This window comes from Denticeps clupeoides, chromosome 8 (genome assembly GCF_900700375.1).
Source record: "Denticeps clupeoides chromosome 8, fDenClu1.1, whole genome shotgun sequence".
In the NCBI taxonomy this organism is placed as follows: domain Eukaryota; kingdom Metazoa; phylum Chordata; class Actinopteri; order Clupeiformes; family Denticipitidae; genus Denticeps; species Denticeps clupeoides.
In genome coordinates this window covers 8,780,291-8,795,994 of record NC_041714.1, presented here as the reverse complement: position 1 = coordinate 8,795,994, position 15,704 = coordinate 8,780,291, and the positions used below count along the sequence as shown (strand labels likewise).

At 40.7% G+C, this 15,704-nt stretch overlaps 1 protein-coding gene across 4 annotated transcripts in view; it reads left to right on the top strand.

The window, feature by feature from the left end:
- The window catches only part of ankfn1b (ankyrin repeat and fibronectin type III domain containing 1b), a 51,011-nt gene that overhangs the window by 8,389 nt on the left and 26,918 nt on the right, over positions 1-15,704 (top strand). For 3 of the 4 annotated variants that reach the window (XM_028990022.1, XM_028990021.1, XM_028990020.1), the window contains 2 exons: positions 1,185-1,348; positions 3,220-3,449. In XM_028990022.1, the coding sequence (XP_028845855.1) occupies positions 1,185-1,348; positions 3,220-3,449 (394 nt within the window). Of the gene's footprint in view, positions 1-1,184; positions 1,349-3,219; positions 3,450-3,743; positions 3,830-15,704 lie in introns of those variants that run through there. The other variant, XM_028990024.1, reaches the window with a different exon arrangement.

The window sequence follows — 15,704 nt, the reverse complement described above, 5'->3', positions numbered from 1 at the left end:
CAATAATTTATCACAATCTGACCAATGCCGCACAATGTGGAAAATACCCGAAATAGTATTGCAATCACAATTAGTTAGGAATTAGGAGAATTAGGAGAGTTAGGAAAGAAGTAAAGGTTTAGATCAATATTTACTGAGTAATAAATGTTAAATGTGAGAGAGATTTAATGATGCAAAAAATATATATTTAATGATGCAAAAAAATATGAGCTACTGCCAATATGTGCAAAAAACGATTAATTGGATTAATCAAACATAGAGATAAAACTGATAAATAAATAACAATAAAACTAAAATACAAAGTGAAATACAATGGTGTATTAATAATTATTGTGCATACCCAATACAAGTATATATGTGTTTGGGCCATTTTGAGAGTGTCAAGTGCTTATTTCTGTGCACAAATGCATTCTGTTCCACCAAATGACAAAATATAATGACTAAATCAACTTTCACCTTGCTGCATTTTGTCGCTAAAATGGCTTTTGTTGCCGAAATGACATTTTGTCAACAAAACAAAATTTAACCTTCTAACAATACAGATTCTGTACACAAAAGGACGGGCAAATGTATTGCACTGGCACTAAAAATGTCTTTCCTTTTGATCGCTTTGCTTTTGCTTTTGTGTCACTAGCGTGTAAGTTTTCTGTCAGACTCAGACCACCATTTCTCCCAGAAAACTGTAAATATCTAAAGCGCACCACGTAAAGCCTTGGTTCTCCTTTTGGTACCATCAGTGGTACTCGGGCTCCCTCTAGTGAAATGCTGGAAATTTCTGTTAATATTCATAGTAGCTGTGGAATTAAATGCAGTTTAGTTACTTTTATTAATGTTCTCAATCTTGCACAGTTCGTTTCCTCACTAGCTTGGCTTATGGTACTATTATTTAATGACAATCATAATTTTGGCATTGAGACAAATATTTAGGTGGTTCTGATTGTGTAAAAATGAAAACAAAGGACTTAAAGTAAAGGATTTTGCAGAAGCTCAAGGTTGATTTTTCTCTTCTTTTTCTGATGTTGCTACATTGTGGGATTGTGGGATTATCTCATTATGTCTCACCTCATGAAGCTGTAGATTTGACAAGCCATGTGTCTGTTGACAACAGATTATGCGTAGAATAGAAAAAATTTAAAAATTGTGTACCATGAGTTGGAACTCATCATAATGATTTATGATTTTAGGTCATTGGAGCGACGATTGCAAAGGCCAGTCTTGGCTAAATCGCTCACATTACCCAGCATTCCACAGTCTCCCACTGTGGCTCGGGTTATTGGTGAAAGTGTCCCATGCAGGCAACTGCCCTCTCGTCCTGACCAATCGAAAGCCTGCACACTGCCCCCTGCAGGTTTGTAAATGCTTCATTGTATTAAATCATTTTGAATGTGTGTTTGTGTGCTGAATTAGTGTTCCTCTCCTCTAATATCTTCTCACCTCTTGTCTTCATTTCTATAAAAGATCTAGAACTCTAGTGAATAGAATTGCAAATGAATTTGTCATTCTATGTATCTGTCTAACCAGTTAATATGGGTAACAAATTTCAAAGCATGATATTTACATTTACTTTATTTATGAGACGCCCTTATCCAGAGTGACTTACAATCAGTAGTTACAGCGACAGTCCCCCCCTGGAGCAACTTAGGGTTAAGTGTCTTGCTCAGGGAGACAATGGTAGTAAGTGGGATTTGAACCTGGGTCTTCTGGTTCATAGGCAAGTATTTTACCCTCTAGGCTACTGCAACCCTACTGCAGTCACAATACATGCAAGGAGTCACTCCCCATTTGGTGTTAGTGAGGCAAGTGTAACATATTGAGGGCTGCTGCCACACCCCCACCATCGGCCATGAACTGTACTAATCTGTACTGATTAATCTGTTATCTCTTTACTCATAGCCTCTTTTAAAAAAACCAACAGGGGTCAGAGGTTAAGCAATGGACTTATTTGGTGGTAGACCTCACAAATATGATGCATAAACAAAGACATTTCTGAACTCTTAACACTGCGACAAGTGCGTTAAAGGCTGGACAGCCAAGAGGAAGAACTGGTCCCAGTCTTAAATGGAAATAAAATTCTGTGCCCCTTCCCCCGTCTCACACAAATATCAACCAAACGACTCCAGCCTTTTTTGCCATGTTAGTTGCTTAGCAACAACTGTCATCACTGGTAGAGCAGGTCCTTTCTTGTTTTCCTTTTGCTCTGGTTCGTATTAACCAGCCACACACAACACACACACTATTCTCTCTGGCTACATCAGCACTTCTGTCCAATCCTCACAAACTGGAGCCACCTGCCTCCTCTTCTGACTGGGGTAACTGGTGTGCAAAGTGTTGTTCAAACCTCACCAATCTGGATTCTCAGTCAAATGTTTTATGAGATAGTGGAGTGTTGATTCACAAAAGTTTAAACTTGTGGGATATGAGGACCAGAGTAGCAAAACCCATTTTCTTGTCCTTTTATTTGGATTATAGGCAAAACATCTTTGTCTTAAACTAGATCTCAGAATTATTTACAGATTTAAATATTTCAATAATAGGCTGAAGAACAGACTTTAGTGAGAATCTGAATGTTACCAATTCAAAAAACCAAACCACCTCTAATAAACATTGAAACCTTAAACATCAGGAATGTCAATCTCTCTGGTTAGAAAGTGACAGTGAATCACCTGCTTTTTAGTGCAAATAAAAGTAAAAGCTATAGCAGCAAGCCACAATGGTGCATCCTCCCACCTTTTTTACAAATTGAGGAAAGAGACAAAAACAAAATATTTGTAGGCTGCCTAGGAAATGTGGTAGCCAGTAATAATTTCTTTCAGCAATTTGCTATGTTCTCTTTTACGTTTGATGCAACAGTATCTGTCTTGTATACTGACATTGTTTTGCAGATTACAACTTTGTAGTGTGTGTCAAGGTGTCAGGGAGGGATGAAGAATGAAAGGAACTGAAGAAATGAAAGGAACATTCAAGGTTCAGATCCAGGATCACATCTACAATACAGCAGCATGGCATTTCATGGCCTTTCACTGACATAATCACATGACGGAATGCTCAACCCATGTCCTGAGTCCAGTGATACACAGATCCAGTCATCCAGTCATAATCCGCCAGGGAGAAGGCGGAGCATAATTCAGAAAAAAAAATGGACCTAGTGTGGCTGAATCTTACATTTTTAAAATGAAATAAAGTCGTTGTTTTAGATGAACCCTTCCTCTCCTCTCCCAGGTGACCTGTGGCGTTTAGAGGATGAGGAAGATGACACCGAGGTGGAATCACGGCGTGGGTGCGAGACTCGCCTGCGCTCACACTCTCCGTTCTCACACTTTCGATCACGCACATCTTATCTGCGCAAGAGTGTCTCCGTCGACGACCAGTTGGGCACGACCAATTGTGGCCCCGCCCATGCTGAAGGGCGGGGCCTGCACGGTGGAAAGAGCAAACTGAAGAGGAAATTTGTGAGTTCACTCTCATATCTCTGTCCTGTGGTCTTGTTTGTCTCTAGATGAAGCCAGTGTGGATGTGTTAAGTGTGTATTCATGCTAGCTGCTCACCAGTGTCTCAACAGGTGTGTATCTGAACACACAGCTCCATTAGCCATTAATGTTTAAGTGGTGTGTATTGTTGTTGGTCAAGTAAGATGAGCCCTCATTACCTGCAGAATGCGTGTAATAGATTCTCAGGTGAAGTAGTGTAACCCGACACACACACATGCACATACACTTCTCATACACAGGGCATAAGCAGAGACAGATAGAGAATGTGCGTATGTGTATTGATGTCTGTGGATTGAAATATGGGATCCACTCTCTACTTGATGAGTCGTCTTTGTTTTGGGGTAAGAGTACTGTGTGTGTGTGTGTGTGTGTGTGTGCCCACTCATGGACATCCTATATAAACTATTTGCCTTTCTTTTGTCTATGTCAGATGCTCTCTGTGCATGTGTGTGTATATGTAATTGTGTGTGCTTTTTATTAAGACCTCCATCATCTCCTAGTTATGTAGTCTTTTTTTCTAGAATTGAGTGTGAGTGTTAATGTGTGAATTGTGTGGAACTTTGTCTGTATGCATTTGTGTTTGCATGTAGTTGACAGTAGATGGCACTGAAAGACAAGGTTGGTTCTGTAAGTTTGGAACTCAAGTCCTACAGCCCTACAGGCCCACAGACTTTAGTTACAGCTTTAGAAATTAACTATTTGTACCAACAAGGACAATGAAGCCTGCCGGAGCTAAAAGAGACAACACACATGCACAAACCCACACACACAAACACGTACACCCAAGCACTAAAATACATACTCAGAAAGAAAAGTTGGCCTGCCCTAAAACACACAGTGTAAACCTGGAGAGAAAAAGGCCTGGGAATTCTGTGTGTTGCTGTGTTGGTTGCCAGGGTAACAGAGTGAAATGCTGCTCATTAAGTATTTAGGTGCAGGTCTCCTCTCGCTCTCATACTCCTCCTCTCGCGCTCCCTTTGTCCTCTTTGGTGACATTAGAAAAAAAAGAGGGAAGGGAGAACAGAAAGAATAGATGGAGGATGAGGGAAGGGAAGAGAAATGATTGAGTGCAAAAGTAATTGTAGAATTGATCAGGAGAAAAGGAGGAGGAGGAGACTCTTCTGTTTTCCCAGGGTGCATAGCTGACATTCCCGAGCCTGGGCATTCCCTCTTTCAGTCTACTGCATCCAGCCACTTCACACACGGACAGAGAGGAATACGGCACATAAACGCACTCATTCACTCCTCCATGCACATACTCGCTTACTCAACCACTCAAAAAACAAATAAGCGATGAGACAAATAAGAGACAACTCTCTGCATGCAAACACACACATTTATAATAATTATTTCATATTCAATAATAGTAATGTTAATGTTTATAAATGTGATTCCAGTCATTTAAATGAACTCGGAAGAAAAGTGACAGACATGAATGAATGAATTTGTTCTTGAGGGTGCGCAGCATATTTTGCCATTCTTAAGTTCATTTAATAGCAATTAAGCATTAGCCAATACTTCCTCTTCATGCATGATCACCTCGACTTTCAAACTTACCCAGACACTGGAACATTTCCTGTGCATCGCCAAAATTGGCCTAAACTCACTGTCCTGTTAAACCAACAACAGGGAACAATGCATAAATGATGATGGTGTGTCTTATATTAGTTCATTACAGAAAACTGATTTTCATTTAAACAAACAAACATTAAAATGTAAATGTACAACATAATCCTTTTAACACTGTCTGAGTGCTAGTCCTCCTTCTGTGCAATGACTTTATCCAGTGATTTGATCAAATGCAATAAAAAAAAAGTCATCTTATTCCCACACTGTAGACAACCATCAGTCACCTTGACTTTTGACCCAGTTCATCTTTGAGTTCAAGTGACCATTTGTAGCAAATTTTAGAAATCACTCTCCAAAGAAAGGAGTGATTAAAATGTGACAGCGGGGTTCCGTGTGTAAGTTAAGGTTTCCACGTTTTGTTCTTTGTTGCCTTTGTTGAGCGTTTATTGGTGTGTCAGTGAGGAGTTTTTAGGAGAGGTGTGTTTTTGAGGAGGTTGAGTAGGTGGTGCGTCTGTGTGTGTGTGTGTGTGTGTGTGTGTGTGTGTGTGTGTGTGTGTGTGTGTGTGTGTGTGTGAGTTGTTTATGAAGTGAAGCTCAGAGTCCCAGGGACTGGCAGGCACCCAGCCGGCAGCCTGAAGAATGCAGCCCTTCAGCTGTGTGTGTGTGCGCGTGCGTGTGTGTGTGTGTGTGTGTGTGTGTGTGTGTGTGTGTGTGTGTGAAAGAGAGAGAGACAGACAGAGAGACAAGGATGCATGTTGAGTAAGACCTCCTCAACATGCATCTTAATGGTGACTCTGTTTCTGACTTGGAGGGTCTTGCTTTGGCTGGTTTGCTCTTCACTGAAAAACTTGTTGATCATTTTGAACTCCTCAGCATTGGGCAACTCTGGACCTTCTCTTTGCTTCTCGTCGCTACTGCCTTGTAATAAACCACATGCGACAACACACAAATACAGATGAAAACACACCAACTCTGTTTCATCATACGCCATCATTACAGCTGCTTCTGACTGGGGGTCTTCCCTCTTGTCAGATTCAAAGTCATGGAATTGGATGGTTTGCCCGTGACATCACTGTGTGGAATGCCACAGGGTTGGTATGGAGACCAGTCATGTGCTGTGTGTGTGTGTGTGTGTGTGTGTGAAAGACATGGTCTGTAGATGGTCTGGCTGGATGCTGACAGGCGCTAATGAATAGGACAGCAGGTGGAGGGAGATATAGAGAAAGAGAGTTTTTACATCTCTCCATCCTGGTTCGGGAGAGGCAGGCCTGTTGTTGTGTATGGTGAATGGTGCGAGCTTTCAGATCTGCTGCCTTCCGCGCTGTTCAAGTTGCACTGAAAAACAACAGACCATGATTTCCGGATGCAAAGTTCAAATTGAGCCGGAAGCCATGTATGCACATGTTGCTTCAGAACTTGGGATATTTAGTTTGTGTTATAAATTTTATTTCATATTAAAAAGCCTGCTGTTAACAGAAAAAACACATGGTGGCACAAACTTGGCCTTACACCTCCAGGGTTGGGAGTTTGAATCCTGACTCAGCCCGTGTGTGGACTTTGCATGTTCTCCCCATGTTGGCATGGGTTTCCTCCAGGTTCTCCAGTTTCCTCCATCGCTTAAAGGCATGTACGCTAGGTGCATGCAGTGGTGGCCTAGCGGTTAAGGAAGCGCCCCCGTAATCAGAAGGTTGCTGGTTCGAATCAAGGTACGACTGAGGTGCCACTGAGCAAAGCACCGTCCCCACACACTGCTCCCCGGGCGCTGGTCATGGCTGCCCACTGCTCACTCAGGGTGATGTGTTAAATGCAGAGGACAAATTTCACTGTGTGCACCGTGTGCTGTGCTGCTGTGTATCAAATGTGACAATCACTACACACTTTTTTTTTTTTAGGTGGTTTGGCAACTCTGTATTTTCTGTAGGTTTCTGTAGTGTGTGAGCGTATGGTGTGTATGCGCCCTGTGGTTGGCTGGTGTCCAGCTCTGGGCAACCGAGACATTGAATAGGACTAAGTGGTTATAGAAAGTCAGTGAGTTAAATATCATGCCTTGCCAAAAAGTCTCCATCTGGAATTAAATGATCAAATAGTTTGGTTAATTACTATAGCAATTAATATGTTTCAGTTGCTTATTTAATCTAAACTGATGCCGTGTAGACCTTGTAAATTCTTGAACAACCATGTTGGAAGACATGGATGATGGTTGTGGAAAAGATGTATTTTTTCCTGACTGCTTCTTAATAAAATTTCAAAATGTTTAGTTTGACATTCTTAGGATACAAAGACACATTAATTTAGAGTAGTTTAATGTTGTTATTTAATTAACAATAGCAAAACTCTTTGTTTTAAATGATGGTCTTGTGCACTTTTGTACATTTTAGGATAAACGTTTTCAGGACATTAATTGAAATTGCATCCTTTGCTAACTGAATATGAGAAAAAAAGAACTCTCAGTCACAGTATAAAAATATGAACAGCTTTTCAGATGTCCTGATCAAATAATAATGATGTATTGAAAAGTAAATCACTGGAGTTTCAGTTCTTTCTCTATTAAGCTGCTCACTATCTTTAGCTTTTTAGCTTACATTTGCATCATATCTGAGTTGGTTTGATATGTCTAAATCAGTTTAGTTTCATAACAAAGTTCTTTTGATGTTTTACACAAAAATTAAATTACTTTTTTTGTCATTGAGCAGACTTTTGTGAGCCTGCTTCACAAAATATTTAACATTGTCTGTTTCATGTATTTTCTAAACTTTTAAGCACAATTAGCTCTGAATGTTAAGTGGGGGCATGGTAGTTGCAGTGGGTCCATGAGGTCACAGTCCACCCAGACTGACATGGGCGGAGGGCAACACACATACTATGTAGAGCTTTTCATGAAGCACAGACAGCACAACACCCAGGAAAATTCTTTCTCTAATCCCAGTTTAGCTATGGCACAAGCATACACACACACATTCACTCCAACCTTGGCTAGTGCTTAAATATTCCACTATAAAATCTGTGATAATGAACAGGACACTCCGGATCATCTATAACCAGCCTTGGAAACACACACTTATACATACACACCGGAGCATCTATAACCATGCATGGAAATAGACTGAGGTTAAATAAAGTAGCAAAGATCATTTTTAAAACAACCGGAATTAGATGGATTTACAGGAACACTGTTACAGTGTGTGATGTGTGTGTGTGTGTGTGTGTGTGTGTGTGTGTGTGTGTGTGTGTGTGTGTGTGTGTGTGTGTGTGCATGCAAAGTGTATGTATATGTGTTGTGCTTGTGTATTTTGGGGGTCTGTTTCAGACACAAGAGGCTCAGTTTTTTGGTGAAGCCCATCGGCCCACCCAGGAGTGGTTGAACAAAGGTCCATTTGAGTGTGTGTGAACTCACACATACACACCATGTCTTGCTGGCACCCAGATAAATCACTTGTGATATTCAGTCACACTCACATTTACTCATTAGTGATGTACAGTGTGTGACGGATGTGTGATCAGAAGCCAATTCAGGGTAGTCTTGTAACCTGTATGTGCATTTATGATGAAGTGATGCGACACAATTAAAATAAGTGACACACCCATATTGCTCAAGGAGCCCTATCATGAATCATGGGCAGTTCAGTCATCTGTGTGATGCTAGGTCATTTCAAGGTCTCAGAGAGGCAGGTTCACTTTAAATCAATACAGAAGATGTGCAGTATAACACTCAAGTACTCACTATAACACTCATGTACATTGTGTGTTGTAGCGTGCTGTGATGTGTAATAATGTGCTTTGTTGTGCATTATGTAGAGTGCTACATGCCATTGTTATGGCCTGTATTCTCTGTTCTGTTATGCTGTGCTGTAGTTTGCTTCACTGTGTGGTAACAAGTGTATTGTAACATACTGTTGTGTGCTGTTGCATTGTTGCTTTATTTCCATACATGACAACACGCAACTTCAATAACATATTACCACACTGCTCACAGTTAAAATGAAAAGTGAAAGTAATTACTTTTGTCACTGTGATATACAGCAAAGCACAGCGCAGCACACAGTGCACACAATGAAATGCGTCTGCATTTAACAATCATCCTTAGTAAGCAGTGGGTGGCCATGGAAGGCACCCGGAGAGCAGTGTGGATGGCACCTTGCACAAGGGGACCTCAGTGGCACCTTGATGGTTTCAATTTCAACCGCTGCCTTAGATTTCCTCCTTTTTAAACACTCTGTGTATCTAAGGGATTGTCCAGCACAACCATTCATCTCTGTGTATGTGCTGGTCTCAACATGCAACAATACTGTTAGTATACACTGGTACTGTAACTGTTTTAATTAGTTGTGAGTTAAGTGTAACATGCAGATGATTTGAAAAAGATGTGCAGGAACAAATTTCCATTTTTGGCATAATAAGATCACTCGGAAGATCTGTATATTCATTTTAAACATACTTTCAATTCATTATCTTTTTATATCTCAAACAAGCGTATGAAGATCTCACTACCACAACAGTCTTCAATGTCATTTGGAAAGCTAATATTTGTCAAAATTGATTATGAACAGTCAAACACAGGATGAAAAAATCAGTCATGGACACCAATTGTTTTTTTTATGAATGTTTTTCTATAGTTTGACATCTAGCATATTTTCTTACAGAAAATATTAATTAGCACATTATCACAGAGCTCAATATGTTGAGGGAACGAATACATTTCTATGAATTCACATTTTTTGAAAGGTAGAGAGTCCAATTATCCTCACAATTTTCTCTAGATATGCTTTAGTCATATTAATTAAAGGCACAATCTTTTCTGGGTTTTCCTGGCGAATGACCAAAGCTGTATTGTTCTTCACAGTGCTACAGTTTGCTGTTCAGATTTTACACACTTTTTAAAACTGTGACCCTTCCAGCATTGAAGAGAAGACTGTGCTGTTGATTTGTACTGGTACAGACTATATATATAATATTGTGTGTGTGTGTCTAATGCATATTGGCAATATACTGAAGTTCATTGTCTCTGCACTTCATACAGACACATATCACAACCCAATTCCGGACATAAATCCAGAGATTCCAGTGCCTGATCCTGGTCTCAGAGGGTCTTTAAAGTTTTTCCCCTCTGGAATTTTGGGTAAATGATATTCATGGTTTGTGGCGACTCTGAGAGCAAATGACGATATCTGATTGGCGAAGAGGGTGTGTGTGTTGTTGGCGTGGGGATAGTGGAAAGTTAGCATTAGCACCAGGCTAGAGATGAAAGTGTGTGTGGTGGGGAGGGGGGGCGACTTTCATCTCTTTATCCCTGGCGTCTGGCAAGCCCCCCTCTGTCTGTCGCTAGGCGTGTGTGTGTGTGTGTGTGTGTGTGTGTGTGTGTGTGTGTGTGTGTGTGTGTGTGTGTGTGAATGCCCATGGGCAGCTGTCCCCTCAGTGTGCCATTGGGTTGGCTCAAAGCTAGCTGTCTGCTTACGGATTACCTGCTTCCCCATCACCTGAGCCTGCAGACACACACACCATTACACACGTCACACATGCATCCCTGTCCTGCACATTCTATAAAAATCATAAGTGAGGTATACATATGTGTGTGTGTGTGTGTGTGTGTGTGTGTGTACCAGTTTTTATAGCCTCGTATGGTGAGTCCCTGTATTGTGTTCCTATTTATGTTCACATTTGCACGTGTGCAGCATAGACAAACAAACTACAAGACTGGTCAACTGTCAACAGTGCCTCAGCCAGTGGCAGTTTACCTAATCTCTGTGAGTGTGTGTGTGTGTTTGTCTCCTAATCCTTGCGCTCAGAACAGGAATAGCCTTTAACGGGAGAGGAGACATGTGGAATGCTGGAATGTTGGAATGCCACTGAGGATGGACTTATCAGAACTGATTCTGCTGTCCTGGGAACACTGGGACACACAGACACTGCCCACTGGAGTCTGTGGTGTTGAAATGGAAGGGCAGGGCACTTTACGTGTGTGACAGCTCGAAAGAGCTCTGATTACCTCTGATAGTTTAAAATAAGTGACACTGATTTAGCGAGCTGTGACCACTAGAGGCTGACAGACATTTACAATCAGACCTGAGATGGACATTATGAAGCCCGTAGACAAATTGACTTTGGATTTTGATCTGGGTATTCAGGTTACCAAGAGTTATGTCAACTACTGAATAAACATTATGGCATGAGACTATTCATTCAACTAATACATTATGTCTCATATCTACATACAGATAATTACATTTAATTACTTTTTGTGTGTGTTTTAGGGTTAGGTTTTTTTGGTTTGTCCCCACAACCCACCAGTCATGTACAACCCTAACCTCGATCCCCAGAAAGATCTAGCTTTACTGTGGAAAGTGAAAGTGGAGAGGAATGATAGATTTTTATCAGAAGAGAAAGCATAATTAACATTTTAATTAAACCTCATTCGCCCAAATATTTGTAAAATTTTAACCAGTTCATTGAAGGTCGTCAGGTTTTACACTTAAATGCCACCCCGTGACCTATAGAGGGCACACATACTCACAAAGGATAAAATGTCCAAACCATAATTTAATGGAACAAATACATGAGAAATAACAATGCCACTGAAACATATGTACGATAGTTGTAAAACTCTCAGGACGATAGGAGTGCTCTTTTACTCTTTTTTGCAATAACATCATTGCATTGCATATACCAACTGGGGTTGTTTATTAATGTCTAAATGTGTTAATTATGTTTCTGTCGAACTTTGTGTACCCATCTTAACTCACCAGCTTCACACACCTCCCTTAAAAAAGATTTTTTTGTCCACTGAGCTGGCCTGGTAGGTTCCAACAATAGCGGCAATGTTCCTAAACTTTCTAGCTGACACTGCTCTGCTGCCCTTAAAATAAAATTAATACATTTGAAATATTCAATATAAAGTAGATTTTATATCACAAAATGACAAACTCCCGAACCGCCATTGTCCCTGCACACTGCTGCCCGGGCGCCTTTCATGGCTGCCCACTGCTCACTAAGGGTGATGGATTAACTGCAGAGGACTTAATTGATTCTGCAGTGCTGCAGTGTATCACAATGGCAATCACATAACTTCACTTTCAGAAATGAATATATATATATATATATATATATATATATATATTACATTCTTTAATGGTTCTCCTACAGTTTCCATGGAAATCATGCAATTCTATTTATCTATTTATTTATTGCCTTCTAGCCTTTATTTCTCCTTTTTTCTTCCTTGGCACACACATAGCCCCAAACACCCTCATTAGTGTAGTCAACTCTGATGTTGGTGTATGAAGTCAGCTGCGCTCATTAGAGCTGAGTAGAATGTACTTGTTAACTTTTAATGTTTGATCTTTTACATATTTCTGTGTGTGTGTGTGTCCAAGTTCTTGTTGTTTGGATGATTACAAAAAACATCTTTCTATATAGAGGTACATTTTGTGGAGGTGGGTGTGCACAGGACATTTGTGACTATTGTTGATTTGTTTGCAAAGGTTAGCGGGTTAGTGTGTGGGAAAAGTGTAACCTGCCTAACTGGACCTGGGCCTGTGGAGCTGTGTCTTTTGTCATGTGTACACAAGACATGGTAGCTACGACAAGACAAAGCACTGATACAAGGGACAAGACTCATTCATATAAGCAGGGGAGGACAGGAAACAAGGATCAGAAACTGTTCTCTGAATCTGGAGGGGGCAGGAGGCATCATCTAAATAGGGTTTGTGTCAAATATTTGTTGATGGTCTGATTATAGCACAATATCAGGATAAATACTATACATCCTTCATCTCCCCTCGAAACCCCTGTTTTAATGTTGGAGTACGGTCCAACAGTCAACACTTACCGGAAGGTTTTTCAAATAATTTAATGCAGTTAGGGCTGCAAGGTATAAACGGTATGTAATACAAATTTATCCAACAGTGGGGATTTTGATTTATACCGGCCTGCCGCAGAAATATCCGCTCCTCGCGAAAACGACAAAGTCGCATCACCTGTGCGAAACCACGCCTACTTGCGAGCCATTATTTTTGGGGTGAGAGCACAGAGCGCACGGCAGGGTTTAATGCCTTTTCCCCCACTGTCTAGTAATCCTTAAATCTGGAGTTTAAAGGTCTTAAAAATACTGCAGACCCAATAAATAAAATGAAACAAGCCTTCAATCTTAAAGTAATCCGCCAGTCGCTGCGCATTTCCGGGTTTACTAAATCCAGCGTGCGTGTCTGCACCCAATCCGGACCACTGCAGGCACGGACCCGATCGGGCAAGTGTGCTGAACTACAACCTCTATCACAATATGAATTTTATGCCATATTGCACAGCCTTAAATGCAGTCCTCATTCACGTCCCCCTCATCCTCTGATACAATGATATTGTTGCTGTCATGTCAGCATTCATTTTGATTCATATTGCGATAAAGCTCTGTCTGTTGCAGAGTTCTTCTGCCACTTACTCCATAATTATCATGAGAACACAGACCGCTTGCTGAGCCTGCTGCTGAAATTCACAGAATGGCTCACGTGGTAATAAACGTTGTTAGAGTGTATAGCCTAGCCCATGGTGAGAACAGCATGAAGCCACATGCTGGGACGTAAGAACGAGGACAGGTTCCCCCCACTGTCTATTTGTGTGCGCGTGTGTGACTGTAAGAGTTTGAAAACGTGGCATGTTGAGAAAAGTTGTGAAGAAATTCAATATGGAATCACACATTGACATGAAGCCAACACAAACCACAGGCACATGCGCACACACACACGCACACACCCACAGACGCACATGATGAACAGACAGATACTCAAAATTGCAATCACTCTTTTTATAGAAAGTGGTACACAAACACTAGCACCACTGCTGGCCGTTGCTGCCTTGTGTGGTGATGACATCATTCTTTGGATGACAGCATGTCTTATTTCCCCATTATCCTTATTGGACATGGCTCCGCCGCTAGGATTTATGGGTAATATTTCCGTCTCTCACTCATGAAACCACAGCCTATGGGAGGGTCTTTAACCAGCGATAGTCTCACACAGACACACACACACACACAGAGAAACACATATACACACCAAGAGACACCCTGAGGATTGCTTAAATGACGTAGAACAAAACAATAATTAAGCTGCCGAAACACTCATAGATGCCTTGTGTGTGTATGCATACGTGTGCATGTGTGTGAGTGCGTGACTCTGTGTATGACTTGTTAAAGGCCTTGTTAACTGTGTCTGTCTCGCAGAGCTGGAAAAAGAATCAGTGCCATGTTCATGGCCCAGGTCCCTCCTCCTCTCCCATTCTCCCAGTTAAAAACGTGGAGACGTGGAGACGTGGCGACTCGCAGATATGGACATCAAGCTAGCAGGCCACTTGCCTTTCCGTGGGGATCTGGAGAATCTGACAATGCAAAACTATTGACCTTCCAAGTTCTCATTGCTTACTGTGTGTGGACATTACTTTTACTATTAAACAGAGCAATTTGACTTCACTAAATGTTTAAATATTTTTTTTGGACAAGATGTACCTTTCTAGGTTTTAACATATTGAGATATTTTCTTCAACTTTAGGTGTGTTCTTTAATATCAGTTAAGATTAAATTACATACTACTAGCTGAACTTAGTGATCACTGCAGTAATTAAATAATTACAAGCTATTTAAATCAAGAAATGTACAAACATTTGATTTGTCATAATGTCTCACAGTTTTGAACTGTGTTGAGCTGGTTTTTGATAAGCAGGTCCTTTGATTTGCTGTAGATTCTGCTTCCATGGTGATGGTACTTAGTCCATCTCGGATTGGTCCACCTATCACATTGGGGCAATTTTTCAGTTTCTCTTAGGAGTTGTTTCTGATGTTACAAAACTGCTCAGTCATTTCAATCTGAGTGTCTGCAGGGAACTCAGAGGAGGGCATTAAGTGACCGATGAGCGTGTGTGTGTGTGTGTGTGAGAGAGAGAGAGAGAGAGAGAGAGAGAGAGAGAGACAAGAGTGAGCCAGGAAGAGTGAATTCTGCTCAAAAGTAATAACATTTACATTTAAATTTGGCAGATATAGGTATATATGTGGACTCAGTTTAGCAGCAGTTTAGAAGTAGTTTAATCTTCTAATGAAACCCCCCCAAAAAGCTTTTGTAGTTGTTGATTAGTGATCATTACCCACCCATCTCTCACTCCTCCTCCCCCCCCCTACCACTCTATGTGTATACAGTACCAGTCTATGGCTATGGAGACTGTGAGTTTGAAGAATGTTTTGTATGATTTAGTCTTCATGACATACTCTTGTCATCATTATAATCTGCTTTATAAGGTGATGAGATGGTTCTCAACATAGAAATTCCCGATGTCCATCTTAGAGTGGCTGAGAGGAGCCAATAGTTTGAAATGCTGTCATCACAGCAAAAGGTAACTGTTTTGAAGGACTTAAAATATGAAATATTTAGCTTTTTGTTTCTAATAACCTCACATGTATTATTCCATAGTTTCACATCTTCCGTTTTGTTCTACAGTATAGAAATTAGTATGTATGTCCAGACATTTGATCAGTCATTGCATACACATCCTCTTATTTCCCAGAGTCTTTCTTTTTTACAGACTTGCACTCTCACTGACCTCATGAACACTTAAAAAAACTAAATTCATACATGTTAGTTAGTATCAGTGCAGATAAAGTGTATTGCATCT